The sequence below is a fragment of the Diabrotica undecimpunctata genome, chromosome 3 (assembly GCF_040954645.1).
Source record: "Diabrotica undecimpunctata isolate CICGRU chromosome 3, icDiaUnde3, whole genome shotgun sequence".
NCBI lineage: Eukaryota > Metazoa > Arthropoda > Insecta > Coleoptera > Chrysomelidae > Diabrotica > Diabrotica undecimpunctata.
Window position 1 is genome coordinate 30,118,414 of NC_092805.1, and position 18,127 is coordinate 30,136,540.

The 18,127-nt window shown below is 33.0% G+C and overlaps 1 protein-coding gene across 1 annotated transcript in view; it reads right to left on the reverse strand.

The window, feature by feature from the left end:
• LOC140436612 (uncharacterized) overlaps nucleotides 1-18,127 on the reverse strand; it is a 124,729-nt gene that overhangs the window by 102,708 nt on the left and 3,894 nt on the right. The window contains exons 3-5 of the mRNA XM_072525576.1: nucleotides 9,405-9,556; nucleotides 9,079-9,348; nucleotides 8,574-8,780 (exon numbers count right to left, since the gene is read on the reverse strand). Coding sequence (XP_072381677.1) covers nucleotides 8,574-8,780; nucleotides 9,079-9,348; nucleotides 9,405-9,556 — 629 coding nt within the window. The remainder of the gene's footprint in view (nucleotides 1-8,573; nucleotides 8,781-9,078; nucleotides 9,349-9,404; nucleotides 9,557-18,127) is intronic.

An 18,127-nucleotide genomic window follows, 5' to 3' on the forward strand; every position in this document is an offset into this window, starting at 1 on the left:
ACTCCAGGTTATTGCCCAAGGAAAAATTGAAGCCAGGAGAAGTTCCGAAATAAGTACCTTTAAAAAATCTAACAATAACGAAAATTTTTATAACCTTTATATTTAAACTGATTTAATTTTTACTGTAATAAGACTTAATAATTAAAAACTTCGTTTCAAAGACAAGCCTATTTTTATTTACTATTGAAATGAATCAAACTGCGAAGGTTAACGACACAAAAAATAATAATAAAACTTATCTCGCTCGTTACAATGATATTGAAATTATCACATGAACAAATTAAATGTCTGATTAACAATTTAAATATTGTCTATTTTGAAAAATATGCAAGTACTACAACTAAAGAAATTTCCATAAAAAACTATTTGGATTTAAAAATGTCGGTTTAAGTCTTTCCATTACTTACTTAATTATTATTGGTTTTGTAGTAGATTTTTTGCTATTTATGTTTTATATTTTAATAATAAACAACAATGAACTTTGATTCAAAATAAAAACTATTTTTGAATACTTTCTTAAATATACCGTAATTGTTGGTTTACCGTTGTCATATAAATATTAAAATATAACAAATTGACAGCTCTGATCAAGAAACAAAAGCTATTCTTCTTTTTATTCTAATTTTATAATAACAATAATCTTGTGATATTATCATAGACAATGTCTTCTTCTTCTTTTTATATAGACATGACTGTTTTTAAATGTGCCTCCAGTAAGTTGTTGTTCCATCGTTTTCGTGGTCTTCCTACTGATCGTCTTCGTATTGGGCAACCGTCTCTTGTCGTTTTTACTAATCTATTTGTTGTCATTCGGCTTATATGATCGTTCCATTCTACTCTTCTAATTCTTACCCAGTTCTTGATGTTTTCCACCTTGCATCTTCGTCGTATATCTGTACTTCTAGCTCTGTCCCATAGTGTCTTACCATCAATTTTGTTTTCATCTCTGCTATTTCTAACATCCTTTTTGCCCTCTCTGTGTCAGGTCGTGTTTCTGCCGCGTATGACATTATTGGTCTAATGACTGTTTTGTAAATTCTGCCTTTCGTTTCTTTCCCGATATTTTTATTTCTCCATATTGTCTTATTTAGGCAGCCTGAGGCCCTGTTTGCTCTATTTACTTGATCTTCCACTTAAGTTTCGAGCTTTCCGTAGCTGAATAATGTGATGCCTAGATATTTAAAACCTTCCAGCTCCAAATTACATCTTAGTAAATTTATTGTTGTAACCATGCATTTTGTCTTTTTTGGGGAAATTAACATGTTAAATTTTCTCGCGGTTATATTAAATTGGTGCATACGTTTTAATCATCTTCACTTTGAGAGAGTAGTATTGCGTCGTCTACATCTTCTTCTTCTTACGATGCCTATACGTTCCGGATGTTGGCGATCAACATGGCTACCCTAACCCTGCTCGCTGCTATTCTGAATAGTCCGGTTGCCGATGTATTAAACCACTTTCTCAGGTTTTGAAGCCAAGATATTCTTCTTCTCCCTGGTCCCCTCTTTCCAAATACCTTGCCCTGAAGAATGAGTTGCAACAATCCGTATCTCTGCTCATTCCTCATAACATGGCCAAGATACTCTAGTTTGCGCTCTTTGATGGTGTTAATAATCTCGCATTCCTTGCATATTCTACGTAGGACCTCAACATTAGTCACACGATCCACCCATGAAATTCTTAAAATACGTCTGCAACACCACATCTCGAATGCCTCGAGTTTTCTTAAAGAATCATAGTCGTCTGCATAGCAAATTATTTTAAGTTGTTTTTCTCCCATTTGGTACCCTTTTTAGTTCTTACTTTTTTTATTATTTCATCCATAATCAGGTTGAACAATCCTCAGGGAAACTCCCTGTCTTACCTCATTGCCAGCTTCAATAGGGTCGGTTAGTTCTTCTTCTACTTTTACTTTTATTGTGTTGTTTTGGTAGATATTTTCGATCGTTTTGATTATTCCTAGAAGTATCTCCTTTGCGGCCATTTGACCCTGTCAAATGCCTTTTTAAGGTCCACGAAACATAGATATGCCGGTTTATTGCATTCTAATGGTTTCTCTTGCACTTGCCTCATTATAAATATAGCGTCGCTGCATGATCTTCCCGACCTAAAACCTTGTTGTTCCTCTGCTAGTGTTATAATTTCATTCAGTCTATTTGTTATCATTTTGGTTGTTAATTTTAGTGTTGTGTTTAATAAATTAATTCCTCTGTAATTTTCCATGTCCGATTTGTCTCCCTTTTTGAAGAGAGGTATTAGGATGTTTGATCTCCATTCTTGAGGAATTCTGTTTTGTTCTATTATTTTTTGGATTAGTTTTAATAGTTGTTTGGTCAGATCTGGTCCTCCGTACTTTATGAGTTCATTCGGTATTCTGTCTTCTCCTCGTGATTTTCTATTTTTTAATTTCCTTAACGCTTCCTTTACCTCTTCCTGATCAATTTTTATTTCTTCGTTCGTCGTCACCTCTGGTGTTGGTGGTTCATTATCGTCACCTTTAGCTAATAGGGATCGAAAGTAGTCTACCGATGTTTCCTTCTGAATGTGTTTCGTTTTTATTAGCTCGTTCATCTCTTTTTTTGTCCTCTGATCATTCTCCATATTTCTTTTTGTGTTCGGTAGAAGTCGTGTTCCATCTATTTTGAGAAGCTCTGCCAGTATTCCCTTTTTATTTGTCTAACTAAAATATTCGTTTCATTTCTGATTCGTTTATAGTGGTTGTATGCCTGTTGTGTTTGTTGTGGCCTGTATTGTAAAAAGGCTTTCTTCTTTTCTTCACATTTTGTCTTCACTTCCTCTCTAAACCATGGTATTTTCTTATTTGATATGTTAGTGTTACTTTCCTCTCTCCAATTGATTCTGTTGCACTGACACTGCCTGGGGTAACTGCGGGGTGGAGTGAGTAGCTCTGCGGTTACCACAGAAGGTCCCAAGCCCAGATAAAATGTGGAGGGTGATTGGCAAGGTTCAACGATCAGAAAAATTTTCGACCAAAGAGGACCAGTGGGAAGACGAGCCAGAGGAAGACCAAAACTTAGGTATCAAGATAACATAGAGGATGATCTAAAATCCATCGGAGTTAAAGCATGGAGAAGAGTTGCCAGAGATAGGGGCGAATGGAAGATTGTTCTGAAGAAGGCTTTGGCTCATAACGAGCTGTAATGCCACTGATGATGATGATGATGAATGGCAAGGTTAGCAACCTACCAATTGTAAAAACAAATACTGCTCAAAGAAACAATGTACAGACTCGAAACCGAATTGATACTATGAAGATGACCACGGCAAGAAATAAGGACAAGCGAAAAACATCCAAAACCCAGATGAGAATTACTATTTGGAATATCAGATGGCTCAACTCAAGGGACCAATAAATAACCTAAGTGCTGAAAGAGAAAAAAATAGACATTTATGCTCTACAGGAAACAAAAAAGAAAGGAAAAGGACAATCAAAATTAGGTGAATACATACTAACCTACAATGGTGTAGCAAAAGAAAACAGGGCAAAAGAAGGTGTAGTCTTACTAATACACCTCCTTCTCAATCTCCTTCGTAAGAATGTAGTGACGTCATGTAATTTGTTTGACTATTTCTGTCCAATTATCTCTCTCCTGTGCGTGTTGTTTTGCTTCGGAGAATGAGTAACCAGTCATCTTCTTTATCTGGTCCGACCATCGTACTGGAGATCTTCCTCTGGATCTTTTACCCGCTACGTTACCTTCGACTATCATTCGGTCCATACCTTCTCTTATTCTAGTTATATGTCCAAAATATCTCAGTATATTTTGGTCGATAGTTGTGATGAGTCTAGTTTTTATGTTAAGTTCTGCTAGAATTGAGTTATTTGTGCGATGGGCGGTCCATGGTATGCGCAAAATTCTACGGTAGACCCACATTTCAAATGCCATTATACACTTTGAATTGGCTTTTTTTATTGTCCAAGTTTCTGAAGCATAGATGGCGATAGGAAATATCAATGCTCGAACAAGGCGTAATTTTGTTGTTTTTTGTGATGTCAGTGTTCTTCCAAATTATTGTGAGTTTGGCTGTTGACGATCTGACCATTGTGATGCGTCGACGGATCTCATCTTCGCATCCTCCACTGTTAGTAATAACGGAGCCTAAGTAATTAAATTGCCTGACCACTTCGTAACCTGCCATGATTCTTATCTCTGCCTGGTTGTTTCTGATTCCATCAATGATCATCACTTTCGTTTTCTGCATATTTATTTTCAAACCATATTCCGTACTTACCGTGCCTAGCCTATTCATAATTTGTTCCAGTTCTTCTGGTGATGACGCCAATATAACAGTTTCATCAGCATAACGTAGGTTTTTGATTTATCTTCCTCCTATCGTTGCTCCTCAAAAACTTGACGCATAATATGTTCACTATATACATATTGAACAGAATGGGGGGATGTTATGCCTCCCTGTCGATCCAGATTTTCATTTGAAGTTTTTCGAAACCACCTTATTAACTCTATTTACATTAGCAGTATTATTTACAAACAGTTTTTGTGATAAATAGATTAGATGTTCTGGCGTACCAATTTCTCTAAGTATATGCCACATTTTATCCTATGTTAAACTCTCGAGATTTTTCGATAATTTGACGAATGTTAAGAATATGTTCTCTTATTCCTCTACCTGGGACGAATCCACATTGTTCTTAGGGAATTTGTGGTAAGAGAATTGATTTTAGTATTTCACTGATGATGGTTAGAAGTACTTTGCTCGCGTATGATATCAATGCTACTGTACGGTAATTACTGCAATCTGTCGTTAAACCTTTTTTATATATGGGAATAAACGTGAGTTTACTCCAGTCATTTGGCGACTTTTAGGTATTCCAGATCTCACTAATACACCAAAGGTATAAAAATCACATCAAAGAGTGACAATACATATCAGAAAGAATAGTAACAGCAAATATAAGAATGGAGAAGGAAGACCTGAACATGATCGGAGTATACGGCCCAGAAAATAACAAGCCTCAAACAACAAGGGAAGCGTTTTATGACAAATTACAACAAGTAGTAGATCAAGTCAGAAGGAAGATGATAATATTGGGGGATTTTAACGCTCGAATAGGCAATCAAGTAATACCCGGAATTAAGCAAAAACATAACGAGGATATCAAAAACGAAAATGGAGAACTGATGATAAACTTCTGCACGAATAACATAGACAATGTGTCTATGGATATTATATGAATGTCCCAATATAATATTGTGACGTCATGATTGTAATTTTTGAGGTTAAGTTGTCTTATACCAAACAAGCGGAGATTACTACTATGTGTTATTTCCACAGAAAGACATTTTAAATATTGCACACATTTTATTCGCAATTTATATTATTTCTTGCACATGAAGAATAAAATCAAGAGGATTCTGTTAACGATGGATAGATTGATAGCAAGCCAAGTTGTATATCTGTTTTTATTATTTTCTTCATCCTATAATTTAGGTATTTATTCTGCTATAGCTATTTTCGGTTAAGTCTGTAGCGTTTTAAATTTTATAATACGTCCCTGTTCGTTTATCTCGTCAGTACGCATAAAGATTGCCATAAAATCTGTTTTTTGTCTTTCGTCGTTAAAACGCAATAAACTGGAATATTTAAAAAGTTGTTTTTGTCGCTGAACAACGATTTGTTTACATTCTAGTCCCCTAATATAATATTGCAAGTCAGGTAATACAATTTTTCTAATACGTAATAAACTGGGAATATTTCAATGTTTTTTTGTCGGTTCGTTGCTAAGAACGAAGTCAAAAGAGGGTATTTTGTTTGTTTAGGCTCATAGACCACAAAAACTAGCTTTGAGGCGCGAGGGGAATTTATTTTGCGTTGAAATTTGTAAAATGTAAGGCATCGAGGAGTCAAGCAAGAAACTTCAGAGTAGAAAGATGTTTCGGTAATTAGGAATCGCGAGTCGATTCAATTTTTTTGTGTTATGTCTTAAGACCGGTTAAGGTGATAATACTCTTTGCAATATGGCAGTTTAAAACAGAGTAATCACCATAAGATTTGTGCAGCGGCACTGAAGAAATTTTGTAAAATGAGTATATAGGATGTCCCCGTCGTCAGCTTGATTTCCTCCACCAAGTTCCTGTTTCAATCGTTCCTGCCTAAGTATGGAAATGGTTTCCTTTTGTTCGAGTTGAGAGTTTTGTCCTTTGCAGCTCCAATCCCAGAGAAAGTAGCAAGTTTTTTTTGAAGTTAAGTGAAACAAGTGAAATTAAGGTAACAATTAACATTTTAAATTTTAAAGTAAAGACAGACTCTTTTTGTTTGATAATTATTAATAATTGCTTTCATTAAAATTTAAAGGAATTGTAATAATTGATAAATTGTAAATTTTATGGTTTAACTTAGCTGTCATTTTAATTGTTTTTTTTAATGCTAACATATGACAGCTAGCTTCATTTGTTTCGATATTTATTTGTTTTGTTTGTTTAAAAAAAAAGGTTAATCTCTGTGCGGTAACATTTGTAAGTTTTTGTAGTATCTCCAACCCCTTTGTAAACGGAGTTTGTAAACGGACACATGTAAGTTTTTTTATTCTGTATTTGGCAACTATTTATATAGTATATTTTTTGAGCCATTTATATTTTTGTAACTGTTTGTTAGAGACACAAATAAATGTTTAATTTATTGCTCCAACCATTTTGTTGTATTTATTTTAGAAAAATCTCCTAACCTTTTTCTGTGTGTTTACTTTTTAGGAAGGAAGAACCTTTCTTTCCTCCAGCAGGAAGTTTTCTCGAAGCGGCGTCCCTTTTAAATAGTTAGAGGTATTTCTTCTTGTCTTTTTTTTGCCCATTTGTCCAGGAGATTTATGTAAGTAACCCTTTTATTTCATTCTTTGTGTAGATACCCCAATCCGACCCATTTATTTCAAATTATCCACGACCCCAGCTCTCCAACAACCCCCTGAGTGTCGTTCGCATAGTAGCGTTTATTTTGCTTGCCCTATTTTCACCCCCATAGTTTCTGTCCCCAATTTTCTACCCCATATTCTTACCCTATGGTAGGCAAAATATGTTCGTTACAAGTCCATGGTTATTTATCCGTGCGTCATTTACATTTCACATGTTATTTTTATGAACGCTTTAGACTCGGTACATAGAAAAGAGATAGGTACAAAAAAGACGCCTGGGAACTTTTTCAGATTTTAAATTTACATACAAAGTTAAACTCATTCACACAGTTAAGAAGATTTTTTTTAGATTATACCTGGAAAAACTGGATTATGATTAATAAGCGTGTACGGTTGATATAGATGCCTTTGAGATGTATATATACAGACGAATGTTGAGGATTCCATGGGTACAAAGAGTTACTAATGTTGAGGTACTTCGTCGCATGTGTAAACAAAAAGAATTACTAAGAATAATCAAAGAGAGGAAAATGCAATACTTGGGTCATGTGTTGAGAGGCGAAAGATATGAATTACTTCAAGTTATACTGGAAGGAAAAGTACAGGGCAAAAGATCAGTAGGAAGGCGCCAGAACTCGTGGCTGAAAGACCTGAGGAGATGGTTCGACCGCTCATCCACAGAGATCTTTCGCGCAGCAGTTTCCAAAACTACAATTGCCATTTCGATCGCCAACCTTCGAAAGGAGACGGCGCAATGAGAAGAAGACGGTCGATACAGGCGGGCGGCGCTTAAAAATTTGGGGATAAATTTAAAACTAGGTTTTTAGCAAGATAAAAACCAGTTATCCTTGTCAAAATATTCTTACTTACGCGTGAATGTTTAAAGATTATAAAGCTTTATGTAGAATTGTAATTCATTTAGTAGTTTTTTAGAAAAAAAAAATTCCAAAAATCACTAATTTTTCAACAACAAATTGCAAATAACTCAAAAATGAAGCATTTTTCAAAAAATTACAAAGAGAGAAAAAGTATTTACTTGGATAAGATACGTGTAAAAAATTTTACTTGAAGCGATTCGGAATTTTTTTTGTTATAAGTTATTTGAATAACAATTTCCTGTTGGAAAAATTTAAAAAAATACATTTCAACTTGAAAAAATATATAGAATAAAGATTTGGTGCGGTAGAAATGCAAAAAAAAATTAAGTCGGTATATTCCGTTTCTAAACGTCTTTTTAGGGGTAAGCCGCTCACGTAGTCACGGTTATTATAATATATAATAAGATATTCGAATATCTAAAAATATTGCCTATAAAAAATTAGTTTATAGCATCGAAAAGAATAATTTAGATATCTCAAACTAGATAGTATCTGGAATACGAGAATGGTAAATAAAAAAAGTTTAAAATAAAATTAATGGGAAAAACCCCGTAGTTGGCTGTATACCATCGTTTAAAAAAAAACACAGAAGTTAAAACACTTCACACTTGTATTGTGGTATAAAAACATATAGTTAAAACTTTATAAAAAGTGTCGTCAAAATTTAAATACTGGCATAACGTTTTCGATCTGTGGCACTGAGGATGATCTGTTCAGATCGAAAACGTTATGCCAGTATTTAAATTTTGAAGACACTTTTTACAAAGTTTTTTTTTTTAAAGTTTGTATCCTATGAAAGCGATACTTACAGGATATTGATTCTGGTTGGCACCTGGTGGATACATGAAACCAGGCGGCCTTGGAGGTCCGTTTTGCATGAATTGTGGATGTGGCGGCATCGGCCTTAAGATTCCGGGTGGTAAAATCGGAATATGATTTAACGGTCGTAAGCCTGGAGGGGGGATGTTCATCGGAGGCAATCCGGGTGGTGGAAGTCTCGTGTTTGGGAGGGTATGCTGAAAAAGAAAAATAACAAAATTTCAGTTTAAGTTATAGGCGTGAGTTACTTTACATTCTGGACATGCAGATTCATTAAATCAACAATTATCGTAGAAAATGCGTAGTTGATGAAAAAGAAGTACAGAATAATTTTATTAAAAATCAGTAACATTAACAAAATATGGTTTTGTTTTTATTCAGAGATAAGGGAAACTTTATTTCCGACTAACAATATGACAGACTTGTAAGAAGTGGCAATGTATTTAATGAACAAAAAACGATTAAAAAATACGAGTCCATAGATACTATCATTACCTGCAGCATCGGATGAAATCCATGCCCCTGATGGTGGTGGCCGGGCAGAGGTAGAACTGGTCTGGGAACTTGCTGCTGCTGCGGTTGTGGTGGTAGCAACACAGTACTCGCAGCTGTCGAGCTCGGTACTGTGTTTTTACTTGTGTTAATAAGGCTCTTTTCCAATTCCTCGACAGTGCAAATTTTTTTAGGTTGTGCAGGCAATATTGGTGTCGGCGGTAGTAATGGTAGATCATGGTTTGAGGAGGGAGCATCGCTGTGGGATTCGATCTGCAAGGTAACATAAAGATATTGAAGAATGTATAGTACAACACGCCAATACTTACAAATGCTTTTGAAGCTTTCTGTAACGATGACAAAATAGAGCTGTTAAATATATCTCCATTTTTGGTGGAAGGTGTGTATGACCAAACGGAACTTGACAGCGAAACACGGTCTTCAGGTTCATCATCAAGAACTAATTGTGATAGGGAGTTTTCTGGAAAATATAAAGTATTGAGGTTTATTCTACGAATGTGTGAACTAGGAACAATCAAAGTATGTGAAACAACTTTTATGTTTTAATATTGAACTACCTCGTATGTACCCTAACTGTGAAATAAATTCATGTTATCATTCTGTTATTCCCTCTTCGCATTGCACCCTTAACCGTACAACATATAATATCAACCCCAAATTTTTTAAAACTCACTTTCGCATTAATACAAAAATTACCATCATATATACGGCTCTGAAACCATAAATGAAGTAGGAGCAAACTTTTTGACATAACATGAACATTCCTTCTATAAACTGTCTCCTGAAATAAGTATTTTTACTTCAGTATTTTTACCCAGAACTATTTTCCATACTTAAGGATTTACTAGGATTAACTTTATTCTAAAAAGAAAATATCTTATTTGTATCTCATATATATATATATATATATATATATATATATATATATATATATATATATATATATATATATATATATATATATATATATATATATATATATATATATATATATATAATTTTATCGACAAAATTCTTAAACCAAGAGGAATAAAAACAATATTTACCCCCCAACAAAAACTTTCATCTCTTGTCCGATCAATCAAAGACAACATTCCAAATGAACAGCACGGCGTTTATGAAATTCCTTGTGCAGGCTTTCCCCGATCCTATATAGGCCAAACAAATCGTAGAATTCAAAATAGGATTTATGAACATTCCATTTCTGTTCGCAATTCCGATTCAATTTCAGCTCTCGGTCAACACCATCTTCATACAGGTCACAAAATTGATTTTGAAAACTCCAGAAACATAGCCCCCATCCGCTTTTATAAACCAAGAATTATCCGAGAAGCCATAGAAATAGAAATAAGACCAAATTGCCTTAATAAAAGAGATGACTCCATATGGTTACCTTCTACATGGAAACCTCTCATAAACAAAATATCGCCCCCTCGATCCTCGAATCAAAATCCCACTGTCGGAAATGTTCGCGCCAACTCTCGCACCAATCCCCACCCTAACCTTCACCTAGGCCACGTCACCATCGACGGTATAAATGAACCGTCCCCTGGTCCCAGTCGTAGTAGTGAACTAGTGAGTGAACTAGAAGTGACTAGTGAGTGTGGTAGTGTCTGGGGGCTCGGGAGACTGAGACCTCGGAAGCTCTGAAGAAGACATCAGAGAGGATGTCGAAAGCTCGGCAAAATGGATATCGACGCGGTTCAACCGAGAAGACTGGTGAATTTAATATTAATTTTTATAATAGTATTAATCTTAGCTCTAAGTTTAATATATATATATATATATATATATATATATATATATATATATATATATATATATATACATACATATATACAGTATACTCCCTCTATAACGAACACGGTTATTACGAGGTTTCGCTTATAACGAGATACATTAGATGTCCCGTGAAATTTCTATTGAACTATAACCGTCTATAGCGAGGCAAATTTGGTTATAACGAGAGAAAATAAGATCCAAAAACGTGTTTTTTACGTTTTTGGTCGGGTCGTGGCTATAAATAAATACCTTTTCAAACAGACCCTCAATAAACTTAACTGCAGCCCACAATAAACTTCTTTACAACGAATAAATACAACTGTTTCACATATTTAGAAAATATGAGGGAATGATACTGGATCATTTAAAGCAGTTAAAAATGACAGAGTTCTTAAAATTGCAGAAGCAATAGTTTATGATATCCTTGAAAATACGCTTTATACATTATGTACATAGTTGGAAAAAAATATAAGTACAGATTTTTTATTTTAACGTATATCATTGATAATAAAAGTAAACAACTCTTTTATGTTTTAATATATTTCATTGACAATAAAAGTAAATAACTTTTTTTCAAAAACGCCATTTAAACAATATTTATTAGCATCTTATATTGCTCGGAATGGCTTCACTATACAAAGTTAATGGTTTAGAAAACTACAGATTCATATGTATGCACAGTATTATTATTGTCTGATATAACGAGATCGGCTTATAACGAGGTAATTAGTCTGTCATTTCACTTCTCGTTATAGAGGGAGTCTACTGTATATATATATATATATATATATATATATATATATATATATATATATATAAGAAATACTGGATATTATTGACTGTCTATATAAACAAAGAAAGCAGTTTATTAGGGATGCAGTCAGTAGGTTTGGCCAGGATGTTATAGAAACACTCTTTTGACTTTTGGTCGAGCTTTCGGAATTACTTTATTCCTTCTTCAAGACACTGTAATTAGAAGAAAGTGTAAATATTTACAACATATCTCAAATTATCATTACAACTTACTAGTCGTTGGGATTATCTGTGTAAAGCTACGACACTCAACATTGAAAACACACATATAAAATATAACATTTAAAATAATAGACAAAATACATTTTAAAATTTGTTGAATAGTTAAAATTTTGTTTGTGACATCTTTTAATGGTGTGTTTTGACTGATCCATAGAGAACAGAAAAAAAAAAACAAAACAAAAATAGTGTGGTTTAAAAGGTAATTAGGAGTTCTTGCTATTATATTAATGGAAATAATATTAAACCTGTCTTGATAGTATGCAACACGTTTTGTATACAGGTGTATTATGGTGTGTATATGTAAAAGTAAATCTTTATTTTATTTTTGATGTTTTGTCAGTAAGTAACAATAAATGTTGCTCAATTTATCTATGTCTGACTTTTTATTTATACAAGACGTATTAGATTTTATGAAACACATTTCCAAGAAAACACGTTTAGTATGGTTTTTTTCCTTTGCCAAAATACAGGAATCATCGAAATTAAATTCATGTTTTAAAGTTAACGCATGTTCTGTGAGCGCGCATGCGTTTATCTTTTTGGTTTTTATGTCACTGCGATGTGATATTACTCTATTGTGAAAATTACGAGATGATTCTCCGATGTACACGTTTTCACAATTGGCACACGGTATAGAATAAACAACATTCGACGACTCCTGTATTGTGAAAGGATCCTTTGTCTTTGTGTACAACTGCGATACCGTTTTCACATTCTTAGTTGTAATTTTTAAGCCACTAACATTTTTGAAAATGTTCAATAGCTTAGGTGTGAGAACTGGAATATAGGGTAGGCAACCATACGTTATTTTAGATTGTGGTAGCTCTGATGTGTTCTGTGTCAATGTCTGTGTCAGTTGTCGGACTTCATTCATCTCATTATTATGAAAATTTTGGTTATCAGAAAATTGCACAAGAAAAGGAGAACCAAAAATGAGTTTATTCAATAGCCTTGTAGGATAGGAGTTCTCTTGTAGTATAGATCTCAACTTTTTTAGTCCCTTGTCCCTGAACTCGATGTGTGATAAGTTGATAACCCTAGTTTTAAGGGCCAAAACCAAATTTGTTTTCATCTTAGATGGATGTTGAGAATAAAAGTTTATGTAAAGGTTACTAAAACAAGGTTTACGATACCATTCCGTCCTTAGCATGCCATCACTGCCACGATGTATAAGCATGTCTAAAAACGGAATCATATTGTCAGCTTCTCTCTCAACCGTAAACTTTAAGTGTTCACACTGGGCGTTAAAAGTGTTTAGAACATCAGTTACTTTGTTTTCAGGGACAGATAAGATCAAATCATCAACATATCGTTTGATAAAAGGTATGTGAAAAGGTATCTTTTCCTTACATGTTCTTATAAGTTCATCCAATACAAAGTTACATAGTATGGGGGATATTTTGCTGCCCATTGGAGTGCCAAAAATTTGTTTAAAAAAATTACCATTAAACAAAAAGATGTTAGAGTCAAAAATGAATGTTAAAATTCTTATGAAATCACCTAAACTGATCTTGGTATGCAGAGAGATGCTGTTCCAGTTATTTTTGATGCTGTTGAGAATAGCATCTAGTGGTAGGTTTGTAAATAGTGACACAACATCTAAACTAATTAGTATATAATTATTCGGAACTTTAACATTATTGATGAAGTTACTAAATGTGAAAGAATCTCTAATATAGAATTCATTGGATTCGTTGTAGGAAATTGTGAGGATATCTGTAAGGTGTTTAGCAAGTTTACTATTAGGAGCATCAATGGAAGAGACAATAAGTCCTCATTGAAAGAGTGGGTTTGTGAACTTTAGGAAGTGTATAAAACCTGGGTGCAACTGCATTGTAAATTTTCAAAGATTTTGCAACTTCTGTTGTTATGGATTTGGAAGAAGCTAAATCCGAAACCAGCTTATTCGCCTTTTGTTGGAGGGTGCACACAGGACTGTTTTTGAGTTTAATGTAACTTTTTGTGTCATTTAGTAAACTATTGCTTTTTTCAATGTAATCATTCTTATACATTGCCACTGTTACATTTCCCTTGTCACTTCTAACAATGTAAATTTCTGGATGTGATTTTAGAAATTGTTTGCACTCATTGTATATTGTGTTTAAAAAGTGTCCTTCTTTACTTGTTTTGTGTAGAAAATTAGTGATAACATTAGTGCTTTGAGATCTCAAGATGTCCTTCTATATATATATATATATATATATATATATATATATATATATATATATATATATATATATATATATATATATATATATATATATATATATATGTATATATATATATATATATATATATATATATATTATAATCTAATATCTCTTATAATATCCCATTCCCTCAGATGCCTGACATCAATTTCTCAGATTAAGTTCATTTTATACCATATATACCAAAACCACTTGGTAATAAAGTTTATATGGGTACCGTCCCACGCTGGAATTGTTACGACAAGCCCTTGCTGCGCCCCTGATCGAATATACTACGCGACGATTCGATCTGCAGCTGTTCTAGTCCCGCAGATAAAATTCTACTGGGTTCATTGAGCGTTCCGAATACCGAGACAAAGTATACATAAGAGCAATGATTTAGATTTTTAGAGTAAGTCTAAAATATAAATTTGTATGGTTAAATAAATAAACGTTATAAATTAATTGTGTTTTACTGTTAGTGTTAGAAGACTAAGGTCCGCAATAACCAGTACAGCCGCTTCAGTGGAATACCTAACAGTATATTTATATTTAAAACCTAACTTAAAAGGAAAAAGAAAATGATGTTTGGCAAAGCCAATGGAATAGAAGCAACACCAAATTAATAGAAATAAAATCTTCTGTCTGGCATTCAAAACGACAACATCAAGCCTTCATATCACGTCTCAGATTAGGACATATAGATGCAAGTCATGAATACCTGCTGAAAAGAGAAGAAGAACCAATTTATTTTGTTTGTGATAGTACAGTGACCTTAGACAAAGAAAGAGAGGGGACGCTTAATTGTATTGAATTAACTGATGCCTACACCGGCACCAGAGGAGTGGCCAGATCATATTTTATTTCTTCAGTAGCTTGAAGACAATGGATATATGAGGTAAGACACGCTAGTGAAAAACTAAAAAATCTACACTGGATAGCAAAAAATATAGGGAGTCTCGAGTCTCAAGATACCTAAAAACAGGCAAAAAAAGAATATAATTCTCTATTAATAAATACTAAAAAAAACTTTCATAGTGACTTAATTAATCAATCTTACAATATACCAAAGACAATTTGGAATTTAGTAAACAGTGAAACTGGTAGGCAAAAGAACAGGTCTGATATTATTCTACATTATGATAATAAAATTATTACCAAGTCTTGTGATATTGCTAATACGTTTGCCTCATATTTTGCTACAATTACAGAATACAATCTTCAAACTCATTTTGGCACATCGTTACCTTCTTCTTGTACTACCTCAAAAATGTGTAACAAAACATTTTTCTTTTTACCCGTAACTCCAATTGAAATAAAAAATACAATCGATCAACTAAAAAATAAGCCTAGTACTGGTATTGATAACATATCTGTAAAAATAATAAAACTGATAAGTGATCATATATCGATTCCTTTAACCCATTTAGTTAATCTCTCAATAACAACCAGCCAATTTCCATCCATATTTAAAATGGCAAAAGTTATTCCAATCTTCAAAAAGAATGACCCTCATGATATTTCAAATTATAGACCAGTATCTGTCCTTAGCATAATTTCAAAAGTAATAGAGAAGGTTGTATACAACAGAATGTTAAATTTTATAGAAGAATACAATTTATTAACTCCAACCCAACACGGCTTTAGATCAAAAAAGTCAACACTCACGGCTGCATGCAGCTTGTTTGAGCGTATTTATGATGAATTAGATAGTAGAAACCACGTGGCAGGACTATTTTTTGATCTATCACGTGCTTTTGACTGCTTAGACATAACATTTATTCGCAATAAATTATATAACGTTGGTTTTAGAGGGATATTTCTAGAATGGATAATAAATTTCTTAAGTGACAGGAAGAGTGTTGTTAAGATTAAAGAATCAAGCTCAGAACCATACACGACAAATAAAGGAGTACCACAGGGTTCCGTGCTGGGACCATTATTATTCCTAATTTTTATTAATGACCTACCAGATCACATAAGGGCACTTATAATATCAATGTTTGCTGATGATACCTCGTTAATAGTCTCTGCACGTACACTAGAGGAATTAAAAATGACAATGAAGACTGTTGTTGACTGCTTTATACGCTGGTGTAATACCAACAGACTAATATTAAACATTGACAAGACGCAAATTATTTATTTTCATTCATACAACTCATCTAAATATGACTATATCTTAACCATCCACGATAGAAACAATATGTTATCTTCCACTCACTCTACAAAGTTTTTGGGTGTATTCATTGATTGTAATCTCAAATGGTCAGAGCAAGTGAATTCAGTGAACATGAAATTGAATAAAGCTTTTTATGCTATATCTAGAATTAAAAACACACTACCCATCTCGGCATTAATGAACGTTTATTATAGCCTTGCTTACAGCCACATGTGCTACAATGTAATTTTGTGGGGGAACTCAGTAGATAGTAACAAAGTGTTCATTAACCAAAAAAAAATTATCCGTAAAATTTTTAATTTGGATTATCAACAGTCTTGTAAACCAGTTTTTATTAAACATCAAATTTTAACTTTCTACTGCCTATATATCTATAAATGTTTACTTTATGTCAAAGAGGAAATCAATTCATTTCCAGTAAATTCAGACAATCACTATTACAATACAAGAAGTGCTGAATCTTTAAGAGTTCCTAAACACAGAACATCCAAATTTCAAAATTGCTTCAGATATATGGGAGTGACCTTATACAATCATTTGCCAAAAACTGTGAAAGAAATACCACTTATCTCTAAATTTAAAAAAAATGTTAAAGATTTACTCTTAAGAAAAGCATATTATTCTATAAATGAATATCTTGAGGACAAACTGCAATAGCTTCATATTTTACTTGTAAAAATGTTATTTTATATATTTTATGTTTTGTCAATTTTTTTTTTACACTGTGAATATTGTATTATACACATTAATGTTTTTCATACCAAATTCTGTAGTGACGTATCCTATACATTTATTTTGAATGTCTTAAAGGATCAATAAAGATGACTATGACTATGACTATGACTATATATATCAACAAATGGATATTTTTTTAATTTATAATTGACCACTGATATAACAATCACTTTTTGAACATGCTTTTATCCTTACATATTGTTTAGTAGATCGATATAGTGTTTCAGTAGATCAGTAAATTGAAGTTGAAATCAGTAGATCTACTGAAAAATCAGTAGACCTGGCAACCTTACGAGAGGTAGTAAAGGGCAACGTACAGGCACCAAAATATGGTAGTCACAACGAAACTGGACTCACTTTGCGAGGGTTTATTAAATGAGTGTTACCTATCCTCTCTTCTTGCCAAAGACAGTGAGAGTGAAGCACATTTTGATTAACAGCAAAAGACACGCAGATGAAAGAATACATTACCACCTTCTAAAAACATTAAAAGAACTACAGGGAGAATCCAAATATAGCTGATGTGGTAGAACTTTTAAAATGGATAATATTTTTTAGTAAAACTTGTAATTACATAAAACATATTATGTTGTATAAAGGAAGTAAAAGAGATAAAGAAAAGAGAAAAAGTTCTGAGATGAACTAAATGACCCGAAGGAACAATTGGAGAAAGTTATACAAGAAAGACAAACTAAACACAAAGAGAAGAAAGAAATAGAGAAAGAGCTAAACAAAACAAAATTATGTCTGGAAAGACTAGAAAAGGAAAGAACAGTCAACAATGTAATAATACAAGGTTGGCCCAATAGATACAATTGATAGAAATGAATTGAAACAAACTGTTAGGATCTTCATGGAAAAAGAAATAAACATCAATGTTCAAATAGAAGTATATATATATATATATATATATATATATATATATATATATATATATATATATATATATATATATATATATATATATATATATATATATATATCACGATCGCGATCATAAAATCCAGACCACCTTGAAAATTTCAAGTTTCTTGAATATTTTTGCATCTGGTGCAGTAATAACCATTTTTTTAGGCTAACATATTTTTTATTTGTCATCAATGTTTGT